At 30.7% G+C, this 26,140-nt stretch overlaps 1 protein-coding gene across 5 annotated transcripts in view; it reads right to left on the bottom strand.

Moving 5' to 3' along the window:
- nAChRalpha6 (nicotinic acetylcholine receptor alpha6) overlaps window positions 1-25,121 on the bottom strand; it is a 277,603-nt gene extending 252,482 nt beyond the window's left edge. For 2 of the 5 annotated variants that reach the window (XM_088203413.1, XM_088203415.1), the window contains exon 1: window positions 24,981-25,121. In XM_088203413.1, the coding sequence (XP_088059539.1) occupies window positions 24,981-25,032 (52 nt within the window). In that variant the 5' untranslated portion in view covers window positions 25,033-25,121. The remainder of the gene's footprint in view (window positions 1-24,980) is intronic. The other 3 variants (XM_088203417.1, XM_088203414.1, XM_088203416.1) reach the window with 2 other exon arrangements.
- Between the last annotated feature and the right edge of the window lie 1,019 nt (window positions 25,122-26,140).

Raw genomic sequence — 26,140 nt, 5'->3', positions numbered from 1 at the left:
TCTCGCAGAGATGCGATCGTTAAAATACACTCTAGTCACTCTCCCATTTCTGTGCAAAGATCTTCTACCCAAATATTGTGCTTGAGTGCGAGCAAATATCGCAAGAGGATTCTGTGCATGGACCAGCCAGCGAGCTTATCTAAAGTGTTAGACGACGAAAACGCCCGATAACTTAGCACCTAAATCTTTCACAGCGACCCTAACGACTTTCACGAGTTATATTATTTTATTTTAAAATATTTTCATGAGCGTTTCAATATTATTATTAATAATATGCATTTTTATGTATACTATGTATTTATTTATTTAAATACGTGTGCAGGGCATAACAACTTTACGCCAATAAGAAAAAAAGCATAACTTAAAAAATATATATAGAACAATTATATTGTTGTTGAACGCGTTTTCGCGGAGAAATATTTGGATAATATTTCTAGGAGTCGGATTATTTCGCGTACTTTTTTGATTCCGTGTGGAATCATGGCCCGAAATTTTAAATTAACTTTATTTTTCGCAATATTTCATTATGAATGTTTTTAATTTAAGACTGCATACTGTTTTTAATTTTAATATAAATTATAATACTAAAATGTTTTAACATGACAATTCTTTCAATTCAGTAATTTGATGCTCTCTTTGCCTGCCACACTCAACATAAACTAAGATCGAAAAGAGGGAACACAATTCAGATTACTAATACGCTCAGCTATCGAAAACACCACTTAAAATAAGTTATACAAAGATCTAAAACTGCTTGTTATCTTCTTTGTAGTGTTGGAGTTTATTAAAGGTAGTTTTTAATCTGCTAAGGTACCTTATAAGAAGTATTATGTAGGATACAGAAATAAAATAGCATATCAATTGGCAGTAGAATATTCGAGTGCTATAAGTTTGCCTTGATCCATATATTCATGAGCTTGACAATAACAATCAAATTATTTTTTCTAGCCAAATATGCACTTTATCAACAATAATGGCGTCGGTGTGTAAGATAGAAAGTGAGAGAAAGTACGGTCGGCGAAAAGCTTCATTTCTGAGAACGTATACATTTCTCGTATTCTGAAAGTTATACTCGCATTTCGTATGCAAATCAGATTTGCAGAAAACACTAATGAGAAATGCGAGCGAACATTAAATAAGGCGGAGTCATCAGAGAGGGATCCTTTTAGAGAAAATAGTAGCTTTAGCGGTCGAGAAAATTTATCGAACGACGTATAGAGAATAGGTAGGTACATGGCATTTTATTAAAGCACACCGTAGAAAAAGGACGAACCGCTCGACGACAAAAGTGATGATAAAAAATGCACACGCCGACAACTTTCACGGATGGATACCGAAAAATGTGAAAGCGCAAAATTCAAAGCAACAATAAGACGTAAAAGGGATGATGATATGCGTGAATGCGCACCAGCTTCGTGTGCACAAAAGTACTGTATATTATTAATGAATTGCGTACGACGAAACTCATAAATATTATACCAGTGACGGGCAAGGGGTGCCTACTGGCTAATGTTTTTGGTCGTGCGTTTATTTTTCCATTGTAAATATGTGCTCTGTGGTGAGTATGGGTTTGCTTTAACAGCAGCATTATTAATACAAGATTATTAATTAATATTAATAATACTTGCTTCTTCAAACTTGAAAAAATACTATACACATAGCAAATATTTTGTAGCACTCTGTCTCTATAACCAGAATCGATAAAAGCATGCATTATACACATTACATAAATAGATATTAAAATAAATATTTTTGTATCTATTTTATTTATAATGCTGTACAAAATGTATTGATTGTTTATCATTACGATTAATCTAACTTATGCTATTACATTTGAAATAGTCTTAGAAGTTAATATATTTTACTAACCTGTATTTGACTCAATGAGGACTTAGGATAGGAATATAATATCAGCAATTTACCTGTAACAAATAAAAAGACATAACTAATTTAAAATTCTGCATTTTATAATAAAAATAAATTTATAGATATTTTACATTGTAACTCATTCAGGTGCCTGAGAACGAATATTTTTTTTTCTTATCGTTTTTCATTTAATTTATTTTATAAAATTTTAATATATTTGAATTTTCTGAATTGTGCCCACGAACTTAACAACTGTCTAGAGAACTATTTCGCCACACGGACTCATGCCTAGTCTTTTGTTTGAGCAATCACCTCCAGGATACGCGCTCGAGAACAAGTACAGACGTCTTCTAGAACCTACTGACTAGGGTTCTCAATTATTCGTAGCTTTCAACTACTTGAATATTGAATAAAAAATAGATGAAGTATTCGATTAAATTCGTAATTTTTCTCTCGGTTTATACTGATATTTTTATTTAAACAATTGTTAATAAAATCAAATATTTGCCTTAAAAATATTATTCAAATAAAAAATAATTATTAGTTGATTTTAATTATTTTTTTTCATCAATAATTACTTTTATATTCGTTAAACTTTTTGAATTTTATAAGATATGCTGTACGAATTAGTGATCAGTAAATGTGTTAAATTGCTTAATTTATAAATCAGTTTTTCAAATCACCAGAATTAAGAACAAAATTGATGAAATATTTTAAATACATAACTTTATCGAATTTTATGTACATACAATAGCTAATAATGATTAAAATGAATTTGATATGCGTTTTTTTGTGCGGATTTGCATATAAATTAGGTAGCTAGGAATAAATTAACCGCGATCCAATTATTGAATTGACTAAAATAAAATCTTTGCATTTTGAAACAACAAATACAAAATTTTGCGACGCACACCTATTTTTGAGATAAGCGTTAAACAATAATAAATGGTGGGCCTGTTTTACATATCTCAGTGGCTGTATTTATAATATTAGTCATATTAGAGACGTCCGATAAACATGCTGTTTACAATTTTTTTCGAAGGCGTAAAAGATTTTTTTTTTAAGAAGAAGCGTCTCATTTTAAAACAGAATAAAGGCACATAAGGGACCATGAATTTTGGAGCGGCACTAGTAACTCGGGTATATTGAGAAAGAAAACGACTATCTGTGTTGCTCAAATATACAAATTGTTTCATTCTAAGATTTTTTTCAAATTTCATTCGAGACAGTAAAAACGAATATTCGATCAATTATTTTAGTATTCATTTATAGTTAAAAATCAGACGAATAATTCGAATATTTTATTGGGAGCCCTACGGATATAAGCGCCTACGTACGACCTGTGCGCTTTAATACAAATATTAATAATCTTACAACTATCACCGCGTTATCGCAATTATTAACCACATATATGAGCGCATTAACTGCATCATTTTCATAATCGTGAGATTTAATACATTCAGATACGAATTTTCTTTCAGGACGCTTGACTTTTGGAACGAAGCCAGCGCTCAAATTTGATTATGATAACAGTAATAATTCTGCAACTATATAATAGAATAACAATGCTCTTAAACACTTTGAATTGGCAAATTAATTTGTTCACCTAAGAGCACTTACATAGAGTTGTAAAAGTACAATCTGAAAGCATACTGGATTAACTACATATACGACAAATAGACTCGCATAAATTTGGAAAACAAAAAATTATCTTGTTACGTGGTGATGGTGTATCTATTAATTTTAAAAGGATACTTTGGAAAAACTGCCAGTAATAAAGTTTAATCGTAGAGTATTGCAACTCAAAAAGCAATTTTTACAAGAGAGTGGTTTAAAATATACATATCATAAATAGTAGTCAAAGCATTTTGATGAAAATAAACCACATAGAGGTAATCAAAACCTTTTAACGCTCGTTTATATACTATATGTTAGTAGTTTTTTTATAAAATATATTGCAACGTTAATTGTTGTCTTTTGCCGAGCAATTTCAATTAGCCGCCGAGGGTGACGTTAAATATATAAACGTTTTTCAAAAATATATACGTATATAGGACAAAGCTGTGTAGATGCAACGACTCAGCCAGACGAAAGTTTCCCATTAACTTGCGAGCAACTCTCGAGCGCGTGTCTCGAACAAACGCCAAATAAAAGTTTCCACAGAAGAAAATAAAAATGCTTTTCTAAATTTTAATTAAAAGAGACAGTATTTTAGTCTACTAATCAAATGTGCACACTGAAACAAACATACGAGTGTCCTTCATTGCATATTTTACAAAAAGAAGACATAGTTAATATAATTTATATAACTCGACTGAATTGATCTGTCACGTTAGTGGTCACAGCCACGACGATACTAAATACAATTGTACAATGTATGTATGTGTGTATCATCCGTGTTTAAGTCAATGATATTAGATTATTACAATCCCGTTTTTAACAAAACGCTACTCTTTTATGTAAGCTTTCTAAGAATGAAAAATTTAATCGGATAACGCCCTTTCAGTATTTCAAATACATTTAAACCTCAGAGCGAAGTAATTTTATTTATATATTGCACCGTTTCATGTTCTAGCTATATTTACAAGTCAACAGAAATATTGAGATTTCGCAAATGGATAAGCTACCAAATAAACGAGTGCCTCAAAAATAACATACGCACAAGCAATATAAAACATACATGTACTTATACATATTTATATAATAAGTAAATATCGGGTATCGATTAAAAGTTCGGCGCATTTAATGGTCAGCTTTATACTTCCCGGTTTTCCCGAGGCGATGTCGATTAAACGAGGAACTTTGAGTAGCGAAGATTCGGAAACTAAATAAAGTTCCACTTCACGCACGAAGCAATTACCGAACCCTTTGTAAAAAGAAAACAACCATTAAGCCCATGGACGTCTTTGAGCCCTGCGGGTGTAATATAAAATTCAGACTGGCATAAAATAATCCATGACGATGTAGAACTATAAGGCAAACTTTAAACTAAATCTCTAGTGATTCACATATGTGTAAATTTAACTATTTAACATAGAGTTTTTAAAACTAAAAGACATAAAGAAACCAAACAGAGAGTAGTAATGTTATGATTAGTTAGTTGTAATTGCCAATATATGCAATATTGAAATTCTCATTAACATTTATATTTTACAAGGTAATAGATGTCACTATAATTTTAATCAAATATACTCCTTGTTAATTTTTGAACAAAAACAATGCTTGTTAAAAATATGCGCCCGTGATTTAAAAACACGACAATTCAGCGATGAAATAATTAAATATTTTATTCTGAACAAAATTTAATTATACATTTTAATGGATACAAAGCGTACCAGTATATATTTTCCATTAAAACATAGAGCTCAATTTTGTTTAGTGAAACAGCACAATAGATTCACATTGTAGTTCGACACAGTTCGCTGCGAGAGTTCTCATTCCCTTGGACGAGTAATAATCGAATGGTGCATTACGGTATTAGACACCAAAACACTACTACTGTCATTTGCTATAACTTCACAATCCAATAGTATGCATTGAAAATATACATACATATATGTATGGATGTGTATATGTATTATATATAATTTGCAACAAACCGCGCTGACTGCAAATTAGTCCCAAACGAATCAATTAATTAGCGTTAAGAACAGGACTAAGTGAAGCAAAGGCTCTATGTGTACAATTGTATAATTCTTTAATTTTGGATCTTAGTTCAGTAAAATAAAAAAATAGAAGCGTAAAGGTACAAAATAATTACAAAAATTGGTTGAGCTCGGAATGTGCGTCTTATCTGTAAAACGGCCTATTCCAAGATATTATCCAAATTGGACTACAGTCGAAATTAAACTTTTTGCAAACATTACATATACTTTCATCCTTCGATTTATACGGTAGATAGACCCACAAAAATCGCAAAAAATACGTGATATGTTCATAATATGATTAAAGAAAGGAAATTAGAAATAAGAGATAAATATTTTCTAATTATTTGAGCAATTTCACTCACACTTTAGCGGTAAATAAAGCTGGCTTTAATAATCATTTATAAGTATACTTTCGATTTTGGGACTAAAACTATGTTAACTAAATTTTTTTTAGATCATAAATTCATTTTTCCCAAATAAATCTTCGACATCATAATAAATATATGCTAATAATTTGCTTTGCTTATATTATGAGCAAATTTTTCATCTCTTAAAAGAACATTTTTCTAGTTACTTTTTTTTTTAATTCCTGCAAGCTAAAGCAACGTGTATTTTTTTGAGTTTCTATAAATATATATTGTATGAAAATCTAATTTTATAAAACCACATACTTAGATACCCAGTAATAAATTATTCGGTAAAAAATATTATTATAGCCTAATCATTACATATTAATTATTTATTTTTACATTACATATATTACTTCAAGTTTAATTGAACAATCTAGATATTTTTCAGAACATTTGCGCGAACGAATCATGTTATGATCTGAAGCCCGCATGAGTCGTCTAACTTTGACAAACTCGAAAACGTCATGTTCGCCATAAAGTACAAAAAGTTCATAGGTATAGCGATGCCGCCCCGCTGTGCTGAATTTTTGTATGTTTTTTTTTAAATAACAAAAATTTTCGTTCCATCGTTTGCAGTTTCTGGCAGTCTGAAAAGTTGGGTCTGCACGTTTTTGATCCACGTGTCAGCAACGTTATTTTTTATATTAAAGTTGCATATATTATTGCCTTGATTTTGTGTGAAACATATTTAATATGTACATATTAGAAAGCTTTGGGTGTTTTTAGAGACGAATGATAACACAAAAAATAAAATTTCATTCACACACATGCACATGTTGCAAATTGTAAAATTATATAATACAAAAAAATATTACTAAAAGAGATGTGTATTATACCATAAAAATTGTCATAGCTATTTGAAGCTATCACAGAAAACATTTTTGTATTTAGTACGCTCGTTAAGAAGCGTTCTCAAGCGCTGGCGTCGTGACTGCGTCGGTAAAGAATATGGAACGCAATCACGACTCTCTATTGTAAAACATTGACTCATTTTTTAACACCACTCCTTAGCAATTTAAAAATGCTTCATTGAATTGGCGCTACGCTGAAAATGTATTTAATTTTATCACAACGCTTCTAGCGAAAAGTCACTAAGATACAAATTTCTAAATAACAAATATAAGAATCCTCAACGCCTAATCGCAAAATTTGATGATGTGCATACAAAATGTCCATCCCTATTTAAACTTTACTCTAAATAATTTCTCCTTAAAACACTTTCACCTAAACTATTGTACATGATAATTCCACCTCCTGAGATCAGATAGATCAGTTTAAAATAATATAAAGTTTTGAATACTGTAGCATTTTTTAATCTTAAACTTACTTTGAAGTAAAATTTGCTTCAAAATAAGATTCAATTAAAAATCATTTTACTCTTGAGAAAAGTGATACGATTAATCTACTGTAGCATGAGTTAACTACTAAAATGAACTGATCATCAATATTTTTGACTATCAGCTATTTCAAAAAAAAAAATTTTTAATTGACTTTGCATAATATAATTCTAATTATTTTTGCACTACAACAATACTATTACTAAAACAACTCAAGAACGGATTTTTTTAATATAAATTTTCAATTATTACTTGATTCGTTTTGATTAAATTTTTTACAACAATCTTTTATAATCTAAAGCAATTTAAGTTAAGTGACGTTAGTGATTCTTGGTAAGATTAGCGATGTTGAATTTTAAATTAAATAAACAAAGTTTCAGGTATAAATCGCTACCCAATTCTACGTCTTATTTAATATTTCTCTGTTAAGTTGAAATTTAATTAACATGACTCTTAACCATGTTTGAGCTTATACACAAATCAAATAAAAAAGAAAATATTTTTGTTTATCCAAAAGTAACTTTAAGTCACGATTTTAAAAGTCGCTGTAATTTTAAGATCAGTTAATCTTAGTTACGATCAATGTTTTTAACTTCTGTAGCATGACATGATAATCCAATCTGTAATGTACATATTTTCTGAATAATCAAAGCCTTTGAAATCATCAAAGCCGACTCCGCTACACTACTGATCAAAGGACAATTCAAAGATGCTTTGTATATATTTTCAAGCTTCATATCATAGTTCCAATTGATGGATATTCGAAAGATACGAAATTGACCTACTAATAATTTCATATTGATCGTTAAAATAATAAATATTATTTTGTAAATACAATGCTATATTAATATTCAGAGTAATGCATAAGTATGTCTTTCTTTCAGATTCTGAAAATAAAAGCTTAAATATATGTATATGATAAAAGCATTTACAACTGAATTTTATTTTTAATATCAACTTTTCTATATTCTATCTAATTAAGTAACCCAGCAATATTGACCATTTCCGAGAACAATGGTCTATCGAGGATATTCCATTTTTGAAAAACTCCGCTTAGGTCGTATCCAGGAACATATTTAATGTCCAGAATTTAGGTTGATAAAGAATATAACAATTACACTACGTATTTTTCGAGAACTTAAAATCAATTGCATTTTCCAATGATTTAAGTGTTCCAATATAAAACCCAATTGGCACAAGAATTTCAATACAAAAATTCATAAATTTATTCTAGTGGTAAAATTAGTTTATTCAATTAATAATCAAAAATGATCCCCAAAATATAAAGTCAGATATACATAGTACATACAACAGAAACGCTATAAAGAACACGATGGATACAACAGAAATTAACCACGGTTTTTAAACTTACTTACTTTTATTCCAATTAGCACGTACGTATGTCACCCAGATAGTCGATGCGGACAGGTGGTGTTCGCTAAGCCACCATAAATTTCGCCATTAGAATATTGATGAAGCGGATTCTGTGACCTAGATGGAGCTATTCGATGCGCGCACAACGAGGGTGTGGGGAGTCACGGAAAGATTGTGTACTACATACTTTATTTATAAATACTCCTGTGATGCATAAAATATTAAAAAAGTATGAGTTTAAGGAAGGACTTTCCTACCATAATAACAACTTGAAAGTCTTCGCGACTCATTACTTAAAAAAGAACTGCTCTCTTAATTTTGTCGCCAGATCGCAGCCGAAATTACTTTTAATTAAATCTGGCAATCTAATAAAAGGCTTTGAAGTTTGACGTCTTTTGATACACAGCGAACAAGAATAGATACATGTATATGTGCTCGTATATGTATCTTTGTACAGCAAACGCTTTGTTATGTTCGCTTGAAAACCCAATCGATGGCAATAGTATTTTTAACTGTATTAACAGAAATTAATTAATTAAGATCAAGGTAGTATTACAACAGTCAATAAGCATTCATAGATATTGGATAATAAAATTATCTAAAACCTGACATGAAATTTGGCAAAAACAACATTGAGAGTATTTTCTAGCATACTATTTAGACTTTTCATTGTACTAATTTAATATATTTAAACAAACTCATATCAAGTGTTTAATAAGATATTTGTGAAAGTAGTTATTTAAATCAGTAAAATTAGATAATATAAAAGATCAATTTAATTCTGCCTTTAAGAAATATGCCTCATGGGCCTTTTCTTTATTGAACTATGCACTCGAGGAATGCACCCTTTTGCTGCTTTCTTTGAAGTTTTAAATCTGCCCAACAGGCATTCCACGCTTTTATGGCTTTCACTATATGCGCCCATTGAAAAATTTTAGCAGAAACACAACATGAAATACAATGTAAATGTTTTCTTCTGTTGGTTGTTGCGTCTTTATTGCATCTTTTGTAATCTAATATATTTAGGATGCACGTTTAATTATTTCTATTTGTCAACAAAACTACAATATTCTTACTTTCAGGTAGATATTCCGTAGAATTTTCATTACATCTTGTCATAAATCTACGTACGTTCAGTTCAGCTTTTATGTTCTTCTTAAATCACGATATCTGCTACTGGTAATAGCAAATTTTGGGCTAGCATTTAGCGGTTTACTGTCTTAGTTACAGACGGCTAATACTAATTGATATGATGTTCGATAATCTTATCTTTTCGTTCTCTCCATGAGTGATTCTTGAGTACACAAAAAACGAGAAATCGCTAACTCCATCTTCTGCTGTTTTATCAATGTTATCCTTTTTCCATCTCTTTAAATTGATTTGTGATGCTGGAGATCATTAATAGTTTGACGTCGGCTTAGTCGACTGCAGATGTCAGTCGCGACAGCCTAAGTAGGAGGTCTTGTCGTCAGTCCAAGTAGTATATTAAAGCGAAGTCCATTTGAGTCATAGTTTCTGATTAGCTTTTTGCAACTACTGAACTAGACATCCAATTAACAGATATCTTTTTATCTATAAAACTTAGATAACTACTTTACACATGCCGCTAACCTGAAAGTTTATGTACTAATGTAATATGACAGCTGTGTTGAGACATTAATATATATTAATTTACTTTAGCGTCACCATGGTGTCAAAAATTACGTTTATTTTTAAATCGATTCGTAACAAAGATTGACTTTTATCAACATCAACGTCTGCTAAATTTTGAGCGCATAGAGTAAAATTTCAAAGACAATGCTGTTTTGCTTGTATTCTTGAAATTATACTTTTATTTAAAATTGTAATTTAATTTAATTTAATTAAACTTAAATTCCTAAAAATAGAATATTTATAATAAAATATTTTATTATGAAATTACGTATATATTATATTTAATTTGTGAATATATTGCTTGATAAGAGACAACCTTATTTATAAAATGATTACTAAATTTTGGCAATATGTAACATTCCGGGAATACAGAACTCCACTGCCAACATGTGATTTTTTAATATTCATATTATTGATCCTCATTCCTGAAACTCGTCTTATAAACATAATTATATATTTGCTTTGGAAACTAGATATACGCCCTAAAATATCAAAAACAAATTGCGCATGAGAGAAGACGTTATGAAGTACTAGTATTAAATTGTCTTGAGTTCGAAATTAATTTCAATAAACAAATCGACTTTTTATGTGTGTCAAAACAATCTATTATTCTGGATAATAGAAAATTTATAGAAGCAAAACCGAGCGGTAATAAAATCCGGGGTTTTGTTCGATTAAGTAATCTTTTTTGGGGGTAACGTTCTACGTAAATAATAATTGTGCGCATTCCAAGGATAAATGTTTGTAGACAACGCATCAATATTTCTTTGTATAATATAGTATTAATATGTAATATTGGATTACTAAATAGTAACTTTATTGTAGAAGAATATTTTTTTTAAATATGTTATATATAAAAAAAACTATTTTCCTCACTGAATTTAATTAAATCTTTAAAATGAAATAGACTTAGCAACGAAATCACCGTGTAAATTTAATTTCTATTATTTAAGAACCAATTTTATTGTCGCTATAATTTATTGTATTTTTAATGTAGATCTAAAAGTTAAAACTTTCTTTCATTTAAATTAAATCTTTTTTCACGTTACAATATTACTTATTCATTTTTAGCCCACCTGTACAAAATGTTCGTTATACATGAACTTAAGATCAAGGCTTAGTTCATGTATGCAAATCCGTTTTTTGTCGTCTGAATAAACCCTGTTGTCGGCAGAAACCGCGTTTAGCGTTCGGATCTTAGGCAACACGAATTAGGGTCACGTATTCGCGATAAAGACGCGAGAGTCCCGTATTCCCAAGACACAACAACCCTCCTAATCAAACTCGGTCTCCCGAGCGCCATATTGTTACAGTGCGATCGCTAAATTATACCAGCGACCATAAAAAAATAATGCACGATTTGCGCTCGAGAAACGTAAACGTAAGGAATATGTAGTTTTCTTTCTTCGCCCGGGACGAAACCAATTGCTCTCTAAGGCTTTTAAATATACTTAAGCCACCGTATGGCACATTGTCACTTTTTTGATTTGTATTGTAGTATATAATCACTGATTACACTCTAGAAAATTGAGGTGTATCTTAATGCGCCGTTAACAATGGCACAAGACAAAAGAGCCCTGACAAAACATACTAGACAAAACTCATTTATTCCCTAGTAAAACTTACTATGTAACTATTATTGTTACATAGTAAGCCGTTTATCATCCGAAACAATAAGCAAATCTTTAATAGAAAAAGGAAATTTAACAATTTGGTTAATTTAAAACAACATATTTCAAAATAAATATGTTTTAACAGTTTAAAGTAGGACATGTATGACATAAGCTCAAATACTTTATTGGGTTTTATTGGGTAAATATCAAATAAATATTAGATTAATTATGTAGTTCTTAGCATATTCACTATGTTAGTTGTTAAGACCAAGTCGTTTAAGTCCAGGAAAATAGTTCAATGGCCAACAAACTAATGTGCGGTGAAATCGACGTCTTTCTTTTTCGAACGCATAATAAATGCTTAATTGACGCCATTACTAATGATTCTGCTGCGAATCCAGTAAACTCCACTATTTTTTAACTCGTTTATGATATAAAAAAACAAGCGCAAACTTACACAGCTAAATTTAAAATTACTTTTATGGTGACAACATGTTAATTAAATATTTAGTTAAAATTGAAAATTTGCCTGCCATAGAAAACTTCAGATTACATGTTATTCACATTCTGGTTTTATAACTTCAACTTGTTTTTGAGCAATGTGAGCCTGACATTATATTTTAAGTTATTTTCAATTCAAACGCCAGTTTTGAAATGTCTTGAAATCTTAAATTTTTATAAGGTTTAATTTTTAAAACTTCTTTCAGTAGCATAATAATTTTATATATTTACACACTCCGATTTGTATGCTACTCTCTGTATTATTTGTATGTTTATGGATGTTTAAAACTACACTTCAATTTTATAAAAGCAATTACTAAAGTTTTAAATACCGATTTTGTGGCGGCCGACATGTGTCACACGGACGAAAAAATATTTGATTTCCAATAACTTAAACAAAGAATCAGAAATATAGCAGACAGCAATGGTAGTTTTAAAGTCATTGAGGTGGTCAAATTTTATTCTCAAATCTTTCGCCAGAACCAGCACAGTCGTAGTTAAAACTCAATGGCGGATGTTGGAATCAGACCACCTCCGAGGGTTCGATATATCAAAGGACCATTCATTGAATAGCCTGCGCTTCTTATAAAGCATATATTATATTCCTAAGCGCCCACAGAGCCCACAATTCTCCAAATGAACCTAAGAGCTTAGCCATAACCTTAGAGGGTTTGCGCTACAATGCTTATGCAGGACCAACGCTACAAAAGCACCCTTCAGTTAATCAGTGATTTTTTTTAATCTTTCGTTTTAACCTGACAGTGCCCTACAATGAGGTAATACAAGTAAATATTATTTAGCAGACTTTTCAATCTAGAAATAGATGACATCTAAATAAATTATTATATGTATTTTAATTTATATAATATATGTCTGCATCTGAGGCTGATTTTTATAAATAAAATATCAGGTCGGCTGTCGAAGCTCTAACCCCCGACATCTAGAATCCCAGACTAGATCTTACGAATTATGTTACTCTGATTTATTTTTAGAGGCTTCAATTGCGTCTCAACTATTATCAAACCTACAGGCCCTGACTTATAAATGTTTCAAAAATGCATTTTTGATAATTAGTCTACCTGAATGTGGTAATACTTTTTTTTTGTAGAATTAAAGGTTCGCAAAATATCGTTTGAATTTTAACCAAGCTGTACATTGTTATGTGTGTTTATGCAAACTTGAATATCGTGGAAACCATAAATCACTAACATGTAGACTTAACCGAAATCTTTGCGACTTATCTGTCCCTAATGTATCATCTTACTGCCGTAGCTAAGACAAGTCGCACGAATATCGTGTGAAATTTTCTGTTGTTTGAAAGTTTTTGTTTTTGAGAAAAATAGCGCTTACCAAATTCATGTAAATTAAAAAATCTAAAAAATACATATAAATATTTTAAATTCTTGAAATGACCAAAATTGAGTTTAAATTGGTAGCTCAAGGGCTCAAGGAGAATAAAATAAACTCGTCTCGTAATAAAAACGTAAACTTTTCACAATAATAAAGCGCCCCCTGAAATGAACGTTAAATGTAAACAGTGCTCGTTATTATGCATACATTTTTTTATGAATAATTGCCGTCGTGTGGATGTTTGCTTTGGTCAGATTTGCATACATTACGCACCGTATCCGGCAGCAGATTATACTCTGAGCACACACATATAATCCAATCTATAGATATTTTAAAGTTTAGCTACTATCATAAAGGCATTTAGAAATGTCATTTTTTTAAATAATAATTGAATTCATAATGTTTACCTTTAAAATATATTTTAATATAATAAAATAGCATTATACTCCTCACTAATATTCATACACATTTACCTAGGATTATAAATGACACCATGCGTCTACACTACCAAATTTTACCGTCGCCAAGATTTACGGAGACCCTGAGGGCGCAAGTAATTGGACGAACGTGTTCACACGAGCAAGCACGCGTACGCATTGATACGCGTTGATATAAGTTATACTCCGTAATATGTGGATACACATAAGGACATTCAAAATGATAATTAAAACTCAATAATGGTGAAAACATGATTCAGCAGAAAAGAGACACGGGGTTTTTGGAAGCAATGTCAGGAGAGAATTTAAGCCACTAGATTTCATTGTAAACGTCGAAGGGTGCATAAAAGATAATTACAAACTATCCTAATTAATGAGAGTAAAAATATATAATATAATAATATTTTTGTTTATGAATATATTAAGAAATAAGACATATATTGAACTTGACAAGAACATAAGACAAATTAAAGAAAACCTACAAAAACCTTTTACAAAGTAATATAAAAATACATAAATTGATTAATAAAATTATTAGGTTTCAAACTATTTATAACTATTATATTGGGGATCTGGAGCTACTAAGAAAATCAAGATATGCCTTTAAGTAAGATATCTCGGTTTTATGTTTATAGTAAAATTTAATTTTTGTCTTGTCGTAGTCACCGATTCTTGGGATAGGTAAGTTAAATACAGTAGAGAAAATTGTCAATAGCAAGTGTTGCTACTTTACATTTTTCATATTTCGAACAAGATAAAGATAAAAAATATTTTTAGTTTATTAAAAAATGAGATTTAAGTTTGGCGACAGGAAATTTTTTATTACATAGCTCTGTGAAAAGCCCCCATACATTTTTCAATCTGCCAATTCCGACACGGAGGGGTTTTTCATATTTGATTATTAGTGTAGTTCTTAGGTTACCAAAGTTAATAAAAGGTCGAATGGAATCAGTGAGAAAACCGTAAATATTTGTTTTATATTCAAATATTTCAGACCGCTATTAAAAACATGCATATTTTCGTGCATCTGCCATGGACCCAAACTTTCTTGTTCAGCGGTATAAAAAAAATACTACGGTTGTAAAGTATTAAAAATATTCGTACAAATTTAATTTTTAGCAAAAAATGCTCCATAAAATTATTGAGAAATCAGCAAATTTCTCTAATAAAGTATAGATTACGATCATCAACGATAAAAAAATTATCTATGATTAAAAATAGTACATTCTACAGAAAAGTTCATTTTTTTCCATAATTCCTAAATAGCTGTAGTTTGTAGTAATTATACAAAAAAAATCAAACGATCGCTAGTATCCAAAAATTATGGACCTTCCTTGCCGCAATAATGCCCCACTTAAAACGCATTTATTGCACAGTATGGAACGTAATGAATTTCGTTACGCCTTTCTGGCAACACTCGCGCCTTTCGATTTGCTATTAGGCTGTTACTTCCCCTCCAAAGTCATTTTCCCCCGAACGCTGCTTTATTATCGCCGTCGTTGAATTTCCCTTTTGAGGAACACTCAACCGTGAGACCGATACCGACGAAGCACGTGCACAATTCTACGACGGAACCGTACACGTATACTGTGAATTGAGGGGAAAAAATCCAATCGATTTTAGGTTGACTAAATTTAATTAATTGTTGATTTTCAATCAACTACTGTGTCGAGCAAAAAAATCGAAAAAACTTGTAAATGATTTATCCGGAAACCATAAAATAGCACCATCAGCTCACTTCAAAAAGGTTTCCGTTACAAAAATTTTGTGATAAACGTGAATATATTTACTGAGAATTGGTCAATGTCGAAGAATAAAGACATGAAAATTATTTTGATTTTACTAACAAAATACCACGAATAAACCTGTATTGTAGAAAATAACAATATATTATCGATCGAGATTGAGAAGAGTAAAAAATCGAATTATTATTTATAGTTACAGATTTATTATGTATAGTTACTATATATTAAAAACCAAGTTAATCAAACTACGCCAAGAAATCTTGAGTCTTATAATTTAATCGGTAATAAATGTACACAAATTTCACTATAATAACCGCTAGGAGGTATAAATGACACTTACGCGACCCATTACTGCCACCGCTCTTGTTTAACGCTCGCAATTATTATTAATTACCTAAATGATTAACTTCGATGTTGCGATTGACGTGTTACAACACTTAAGTAAATATTATTAACTTTTTTACTTGGCGTCTCTGATAAAACTTCTGATTAATTAGCCATTCTTAAAATGTTTGAAACCCCTTGTTATTAATTAAATCGTTTCGTTACCCTTTGATTCAGCATACTATCCTTACGAATATTTCACATTCCGATCCAAAGTTTGTTCGAACCAGTACTATGTTTCCCTATTTCTTAAACGATCTCTATAGAATGCAAACCTATACTGTTATAGATTTACAGGTTCTTATCGGGTAATACAAAAGACAAGATAAAATCTTAGATCAACAGAATGTCTTAATTATTGTATTATTTCTCGGTTATATTCAATAAAACAGTTAACTCTCTCGACTTTTATAAATAGTCCGATATGTGCTCAAGAGTTAATATAATAAAAATACAGATTAACATTTAAAGGGGTATAGTTTTAGATATATAATGAATATAAATTTCAAGCTAGATTCTGCTTAAATCCCAGAAAGGATTTGCATGCATTACATTTTAAACAATGTATATTGTGGTGTTTTTATCCCACAAGGAATACCAACTCTGAATTATACATGTATGTATTAATTATTTGCAAGGTTTCTTCGAAATATATTAAATAATAAGTATAACTGTGCATAATGAAATTTAAAACGTTAACAAAAACATTTTATGTATATATTGACGACACCAAGGAGTGTAAATGGGAGCAATGTATTGTGTTAATAATTTAACAGTCTTCAAAACTTTCTTAATTGCTTTTTCCCTATCTTACAATTAGGGATTGCGATACCACTAATATTGGGATTGGGGCAAAAATTGACCTTCGGTACTACCGGTATTACAAAATGAAATACCGGCAGTACTGAAAATATTTTTTTTAAGCAATATTTTTGAACGATATGCGCGACGTGTCAACATAAAAGGAATACATTTTCTTAATCTCAGGCACGTCTCACGGAACCTAAAAGTTCCCAATTATTATGTAATGCAATAGAGAAATGACCGCGCCGCTGTGGCCTGCCGGCCCTTTTATATGATAGGGAAAACAAATGCAGGTATTGTACACACAAAATTATTTCTACTATTTGTTCATTTTTATTTCCATTCAGACATATTTGTACACAAATAGTACGTATATTAAAAAATTGCGTGAAATGTATGTTTTTTTAAAAAAAAACTTTTTCATTGGAAAATAATGCAATGATATTTATTTTTTGCTAACAACTAAATATAAACTTCACACGATGATTCAATTAAAATGTATTTTTGGATGTTTTTTACATCAAACTTGATTTATTTTATATTTTTTTAAGTAAATGTATATTAAAAATATAATACAGTGAATGTGTATTACAAATGAAGTTATATTTTTACTAGAGTTTCAGTGAAATCATATCCGAGTACATTTACACCGATAGTATATACTTATAATAGCAAAAATATAATTTAACTGATAGGCGCTAGTGATATATGCTGCTCTAAAAAGCCTATGGAACTTAATTTGACAGTTGCGAAACGTTTATTTGCGTTCAAACGCAAACCTCACTTAACCAACTTGTTCTAAAACTAACTACTATTTTTTAACCTTCCGCAGTTTCAAAGTTTCGCGAATATTTAATATATACATAAGTGTATGTGATTTTTACTGTTATTCAGGCAATACTAACCCGCGTATATCATCGCTAGTTATCTCAAATATTACGTTATTTGCCCTGGTGACTGCGTGGTTTTCAACTAATGTTTGTTCTCAAAAAGTATTTTTCGAGAAAAGTATTAAATCGAAAATTCTTTATTTCTCGATAAATTTACTGATTTTACTAGAATATTTTGAAATATTTTACAATCGCTGCATAAGAAAGGGTAGGTCCGTACTGAATGTTTGAAAATATGCATGCTTTTTTGAAAGTTTTAATGGAGTTCATGGTATTGATACATTTCTCTACGATTTATATATAAATACGTGAGCCTTTGTTACTTAACACTTTGTAATCGATCCATCCTGATCACTCTATCATTCAAGCCCATTTGAATAAATTATCATCCTATTGAAGTATGTTTTCCTTAACAATCGTCTAGTTCCTAGTTTATCAATTATATAAGGATATCTACAATAATATATTATGTTAATATAATCACATACTGTATATTACATATTTTTTTTAACTACTGAATATCCGTCATTTTGAAACAATGCTACGAACTTATTCGAAAGACCCTTTACAATAAATTGTATTTATTTTAAAAACTTCTTGAAAATACTACCTCCATGCTTTTTAGTAAAATATTATTAAACTTTAAATTGCCAAGCCAATTAGCCTTACACGTTCTTTTTTAGTAAAATTGAAATCTCTATATATTTTTTATATAATAAATTCTACATTTTAATTTTATAAAATCTCCCAAATTTACACGGCGCCATCTAATAAATCCAAATTGTCTTTAGAAAAAACGTCAGTTAAAAGTTAAAATATTTTTGTTGTTAATAATAAATTAAGAATTGATTCGCGAAAAATCTAAAAATAAGCTTTAAATTTTAATTAGGGCCACTAATTAAATTACGAGAAGTGTGTTTTCTCGAGAATTATTACCGGGGAATTTCTTAATAAAAATGCTAGATGATGATATTTCAGTCGACAGAACGATTATTAATTCATGCGACCATGAACAACTTATATTGATAGTATTGAAAATAGAAATAAAAAATAAGTACTAGTATATTAAAAAAACATCTTTAAGTTGTAAAGCAATAATAATAATTTCAGCCATTTATTATGTTTATAAAATAACATTAAAAGGAACATAAAGCAATATAAACTCCTAATATTTATGAGAAGAAATATACGACTACATACAAGTAATATCTCATACTTTGTGTATTACTCCAATCTAGCATACCATTAATTTTAACGTAGAAGGCAAAAGGAAACCACACATTCTCTGGTCTGACCAGTTATCTTCTCGTGGGGTAAATTTAATTAGATCTTAGGAATTTGTTTAATATTTTATAATTTATTTATTGGTAGTACAGAATACTACAAAATAAAACTGCAATATAATCGTTTTATTAAAGTGATTTTTACTAAACTAAATTACAAAATGTTTTCTTTGGTGATTTCACATTCAATGCAGCGCAGTTGCAAACTGGAAAAGTTTACCGTTAGCCTTTTTCGTGAGCACCAACTCCTAACGACATTTTAATAGGGTCTGACCCTTACACAAATTATAGTATATACGTAAATCTTCCTATCTTTCGTTTTTATGTTATAAGCTAGCCAATGTTTAAATTAAAACATATAGAACGCCGCCTTTTCGTTTAAAACAATATCGATATTTTTAGACATTTAGACATGCACTATGTGGAACGCAAGAAAATATTTGCATATATAATATAATAATTCATATTTAATATATAGTTTTAAAGCTGATATTTTAAATATTAATGAAATAATTTATATCTACATTGTCTCTTTTTACTACTTATTTATTAAGATCCTTCCCCTAGTGTGCGTGTATTTTTTTTAATTTTATTCAATAAAAAAATATATTCTATATGTTTTAATTCAGTACTGTTTTTAGGAGTCATGTGAATTCTGCGTGCATTACTTTTGTGTGAGAAAAAATAGGGTGAAGCTTAAGATATGTATGTATATTCTCAAGAATAGGCTTAACGGCATTGTAAATTGGCGCAGATGTCGTCTCGGGACAATGGCGCGTCCCGATGCCCAAGACGTGAGAAAAATTAAATTTAATTAACGACGACCGAAATCCTTCTGTCGGCACACGTGGCTTTTAAGGTCGTGCTAAATTTTGTGAGCGCTCTAAATTAAGCTAAACGCGGACTAAACAAATTATTAATGGCGCTAGAAAATTATCTTACCGAATAATTCATGTGAGAATATTTAGGAATTATTTTGAGAAAAGTCTTTTGCTGAAAGCTGCTTTACATCAAAAAAACAATTTGCTCAAATGTATTTTAAAATAAACGTACAACGACATTAACAAACAGTTACATTTTAAGCAATAAGTTCATTACCACTATTATTTGTCAACGTCATTTTTGGCTGCCCGTAGCTCATAAAAATTTGTGCTAAAATTTTCCCATTTTTGGACAAAACCCGATAATTCGTTTTTTTAATTATAATCTCAGATTTTTGTTATGTTGCTTGTAAAATAAGTAAACAATAATCATCGGCTGTGTTATTTATTCATTTAAATTAAATTAAGACTTTTTACCCGAAAAACGATAGTCAAAAATAATACATAGTATTCATATAAAAAAAGAACCAAAACAGAAAAAAATACAGAACGTCAATATGAAATGATACGAACCATGTCAGTTCCTCGTAGTTGACATTTAATAGATCAATGTGCAATGTGAGCGTATTTAGGAGCTAGATGACAAGTTCTTGCTCTGACAAGCATTCAAAAAATGACGCGATCGTGATTATTAAAGACGTTCCGGAACACAAAACTAGAATTCTTCGAGAATAATTGCATTCTCAACAGCATCCTTTGGTAGTTTGAGAAGATGTTTACCAACTTAGAAATCTCAACGGGGATTTCTAATCTCAATTAAAAAGGAGTATTTGCTTATTTGGAGAATCCAAATCATAAATCCTGATTTAATAATACGTTTAATAGTGTCATAGCTACATTGACGTAACTAGGGGGCGGACCGCCGGCGATATTTTCGCAATGGGAGGACCGACTGAATCCGCTAAAAAAATATATATATACCGAATAGCTAAGAACTGAGTTGAATATGTAAAAACAATAAACAACAGTATAGCAAATGCTGATTTTATGATCCGGCTGGTCATAAAACGTCGCCTCTATAGATAAAAATATTTTTAGCGAATATTTGTCGAAGGCATTTTCAAAATCAGTATATATTAAGTATACTTAAATGATGTGTATGTGTGTGTATAAATATAAATACTAAGCCATAAGCAGTAATAAAACTATATTTAAAATGTTAAAATAGGTTATTATACAGACAATAACAGCATTAATAACAAAAACTTTACGAGTCACTGTAACTTATATTGGAAATAATATTTGATATCTATCTACCTTATTAAAAAGTCTCTCTAACGAAAGGATCTTTATCGCTAAGCTCTCTCCCTTTAGCTGCCAATCTTCGACGGAGGCAGAGGGAATAAAGCAATTATTTGCGTAGCGTCCCAATTAAGCGTTCGTTGGTGTGAAGCGCGATTTTTGAATAGCGAGACTTGACTACGTTTTACGTCGAAAGTGGTAAGATGAGACGGGACGAGAAACACATTTTCCAGAAGATCGATCCCAGAAAATCTACATTATAATCTAACGTCAGGTATATATTATCAAATAATCGCGTTATATATTTCTTACTTCACAATAATATTACCTATTAAATATTTATTATCTACAAAATACAGTGATTTATGAATATTTTTTATTTGCAAATCACTTTTTTTTATTAATATAATATTAAGTAATGCTATTTTAATGAGTAAAATATAATAAATATTTCGTCAGAGTGGAATAAATTATTATTACAAATAGAATATCTATAAATATAAAAGCATTAAAAATATAATATAACCTAACCTAACCTAACCTAACCTATAAGAATAAAATGCTTAAAATGTTATATATAATTTTATGTAATTAAAAATATTATAAAACATTGCATTGCACTTAATTTAATTATAATTTAATGCAATTACAGAGCAATTAAATAGCAATACGTTCTATTGAAAAAATTAAAGCTAGAAAAACGGCGTTAAATGACTTTCTAACAGAAATATATTTAATATGATTTTAATGTTGAAGACTTTTAAATATCCTTTTCCAAAATTATATGAATAAACATGAAAAGGAAAAACGGGTAAAAAATAACGAATATTCTAGCATTAGGCGATGACTGATATTGTTAACATAATAGTACATATCTTATTGTACAATATAATTATTAAATGGCGACTCTCTATATTCAAAAGTTTCGAATTTCGGCTCTGCGATAACTCTAAGAATGATTAACTTCGAAACCGAATAACTAAAATATTAAATGCGGAACAAAGGGGTTTGAGTTGAGTAGAGTAGCGGTTAAAATGAAATAATTAAAATTCAACCATTGAATATCCGTTTTACTATATATATATTATCTTATAAAACTATCTTTAAATATATTAGGTTATCCCGAAATGAAAGTCGTTGATTTCATTTTTCAATCGTTGGCGTTGAAACCTGATTACGTCTTTTGTTATATCTGTGATGATGAACATCTAGACTCCATATTCTGATATTAACAAAAAAATGGTGCGCAAAATTTACATTGGCAGATATTTTACCTATTGAACAATTCATATGTAATTACATGTTCTATGAATTGTAACTACGGTCACAAAAAAGAATAGTGAATTTATAGGTGATTCATTAGATACATATCAGCTGATCGTACAAAGAAGTAATAAAAAGGCCTGCACTTGTGAACAAAAGTCAAATTGTTCTACAACACGACAATGCGCGCCCGCATGTGGCGAAATGAACTCTCGATAAAATCAACCTGGAATATTTTATCTCATAGAACTGATTCTCCAAACCTTGTTCCTCACAACTACTATTTATTTCAATCGACTTAACATTACCTATATAGAAAAAATAGAAAAAAAAGGAAAATGCTGACGATGTGAAAAATGGGCTATCGGAATATTTTGCAGCAAAGCCTCCAACATTTCATTCTAATATAATTAAAAAATAGCGAGCGGTGTTAGAAAATTATATTTTTAGAAAGAATTGTAATTATTACAAATTAATCAATTATTCATTTAAAAGTAATTTTCTTAATTCACTAAAAAAACTACATTCATTTTGGGATTACCTAATAAATAATTATAAATTATATTTAGCCCAGAAAACCGATTTTAAAATAAATTAAAGTGTTAACAAAATATATTTTCCATTGGATTTTAGAAAATTATTATGTGATATAAATAACTCCAAATTGAAAAAATAAATATATTTAGTGAGTTTCTCTTACAAGCCGACGAAATGCTTGTAAGACATATTATATTTTTTTTCCATCGCCATCAGCTCATAAGACAGCAGATAAGATCTGAATAAATGAAAATATTTAATCGCCTCGTATAAAATGTCGGTATTGTTAACGCGATTGTGTTCGCATATTCGCGACTAAATCAGCGGAAATTCATTCTCTCGATGAAAAATAATTCCAGCTTTAAAATTATTTTATAAGAAACATGGTCTCTCATTAATTAGACTTGTATTTTTTTAGATATAAAAAATACATAAAAATACGAAAGAGTCGCTTTATAAGAAACAAATTAATAAAGATATACTTTTAGAAAAAAATGTGTTGTATAAAAAAATATATATATATATATATTATTTTATGCTATAATAAATATGTGTATTACTATTAAAAGAGAAGTATTTAAATAACTGCGAATCATTCTGCGCCATTTTACAAGATAAAGGATTCTACGACGAAGAGAGTAAGCCACTCAATTGATCAGCAACCGAAGATGTCTGCCACATCGCGAACGAAAGCTTGCGCAAATTTATACATTTACCGCAGAGATAACCTTATTAATATTTATGTTGTGCTTAAGGTTTTTTAATACGAATTTCTCTACGGTTAATATTAATTTAGAACAAACTTTTGTCCGTAGTGTGGCTAACATATTCGCGTGCTAATGAATTTTGTCTTTGCAGCATCCTTCCTCCATATTGTAAAGTCGGGACGTTGAAACAAATATTTTTAAATATTTTTCTAAATATCCATAAATTCTGCGTTACGCAGTCAAATATTCCTATACTTTTTTTAAAGATATTATCAACCAAATTTAAGTGGTGATTTACTAATAGAAATATCTTTAATTCGCTCTATAAAATTAATATTTTTAATATTATTGATTAACTAAAACACTTCTATAAAGCTTAATATTAATAAAAAACTGACATTGAATTTATTATCACAAGGCCTACGAAGTTTTAGTTACAACTCTACATATTAATATCGTCGATTTAGTTCAAGCCGCGGTCTTTTTAACTATATAGACTCACATTTCAGTAAAACACTAAGAGTTGAATCGCAGATGCACGAAAATCAAGTAATAAAGAACAAAAACGCCTTTAGCTGAAAAATAATCGATTGAACAAAAGATATATACCTGAGACGTTAGTATCAAAAATCATAGTCCCATTTACGTCCATTTGTATGCAAAAGTCCAATAAATGCGTCTAGTCGCCATATTGGTTTTATTGCTAACTAGCTATAGACTTAACGTATAACGGCTTAGTTGTAATTCCACGCCTCTCATTAAATGATTTCGTGTATTTTAATACTATACCCGCTTAATTTTTTTTTCTTTGTAACGGTTTTTTAACGCAACCAGAATCGGTACATTTTCCCGAGTTAGAACTAAGCTGAGAATTTTGGCCCTTAGTGTGGGTTTGTGTAAGTTTGTGCTAAATTTAACGGCATATTTTTATATTTCGTTTCCGATTGTATTATCGACGGAACGGCATATATAAAGGCGGTCGCTTAAACAGCGGGGGGCAACAGTTGGCGCAACAGTTGCCGTCGGCGCAGCGGCGATATAGCAGCCGCAACTGACCTTGCGTGTTGGCTAGCAGCAGCAGCAGCACGGCGATCAGGGCGGCGGCCATCCTCAGCCGCGCGGCATCACGGGCTCTTGGGGGCGCCGGGCCGCGGCCACTGGCGCCGCGGCTGGCGCTGGTGGCGGCCCGCGGGCGTCTGCCCCGAGACGGCCGCGGCCCGCGCAGGCGCAGCCCTGCCCAGGTACCCCGCACGCCATCCCCATCCTCCACGTCCACTTTCAGCTTCTTTCATCGAAAACCAACTTGCTAGATGGTCGATAACCATGAATGAGCTTCCCAAGTAAGCCGCGCAGAGAGAAAATTACCTTTTCATTTTACGGGACTACAATACTATCTAAACCAGAGGCGGGCAACCTTCTCAATCTCATGGACCACATTCGACGCATGGCATGAATAAATAATCAATTTTATATATAAATGCAAATTTAATGATCAATCATGCGTCAACTCTTGACGATAACTTTATTGCAGGCATAGATTTTAACACCAAACCTACACAAGAGGCTCTTTAATAATTACACCCCTGCAGCATTAAACTCCTAATGGCAACGGAGCGCTGTCAACAAAGAAGATCACGCAAACAAGATTACTATATAAGGCGCTCCAAATTCATTCTAAAGCCGGCACTCGCCATTATACACAATCGTTCTTTCACGAACTAATGACTTTGGTCAACTGGCGGGAGAATTATTAACTGCAGGGACACCTGCAATCGACCCTTCGCCTGCCAATCTACCCAGAGGAACTGCAGTAATTTAATCTTACACGCCCCGACCCACCTAACCGAGATCTGACCTGCACCGCGACCGCACACTATTGTAAAACTTGTCAATTAATAAGAACGCGAATCGCAAATAAATTGTTTAAGTGCCACTATCTCTCCCTAACCCGAAGTCGAACATCCTCAACGCTTAATTGTAAACTTTGGCGTTGTGCTAACTAAATCTACATCTTTGCTCAAACCTCAGTTCAAGCATTTATGGTTAAAACAATTTCACAATAAAAAAGTATAAAAAAAAATCGCCGGGAAAGAAGACCTAGAGAATGTGACACTTGGTAATGGTAATGCTGAAAAGTAGAAGGTTGTCAAGCGACCATCTTTAAGTCTTTTTAGGTCTTTTTGTAATGACAGTGAATCTGCATTTGTGAAAGTATT

The sequence above is a fragment of the Plectrocnemia conspersa genome, unplaced genomic scaffold (assembly GCF_051122295.1).
Source record: "Plectrocnemia conspersa isolate PC_06_02 unplaced genomic scaffold, ASM5112229v1 ptg000014l, whole genome shotgun sequence".
NCBI classification, from domain to species: domain Eukaryota; kingdom Metazoa; phylum Arthropoda; class Insecta; order Trichoptera; family Polycentropodidae; genus Plectrocnemia; species Plectrocnemia conspersa.
This window is presented reverse-complemented; position numbering and strand designations above follow the sequence as displayed.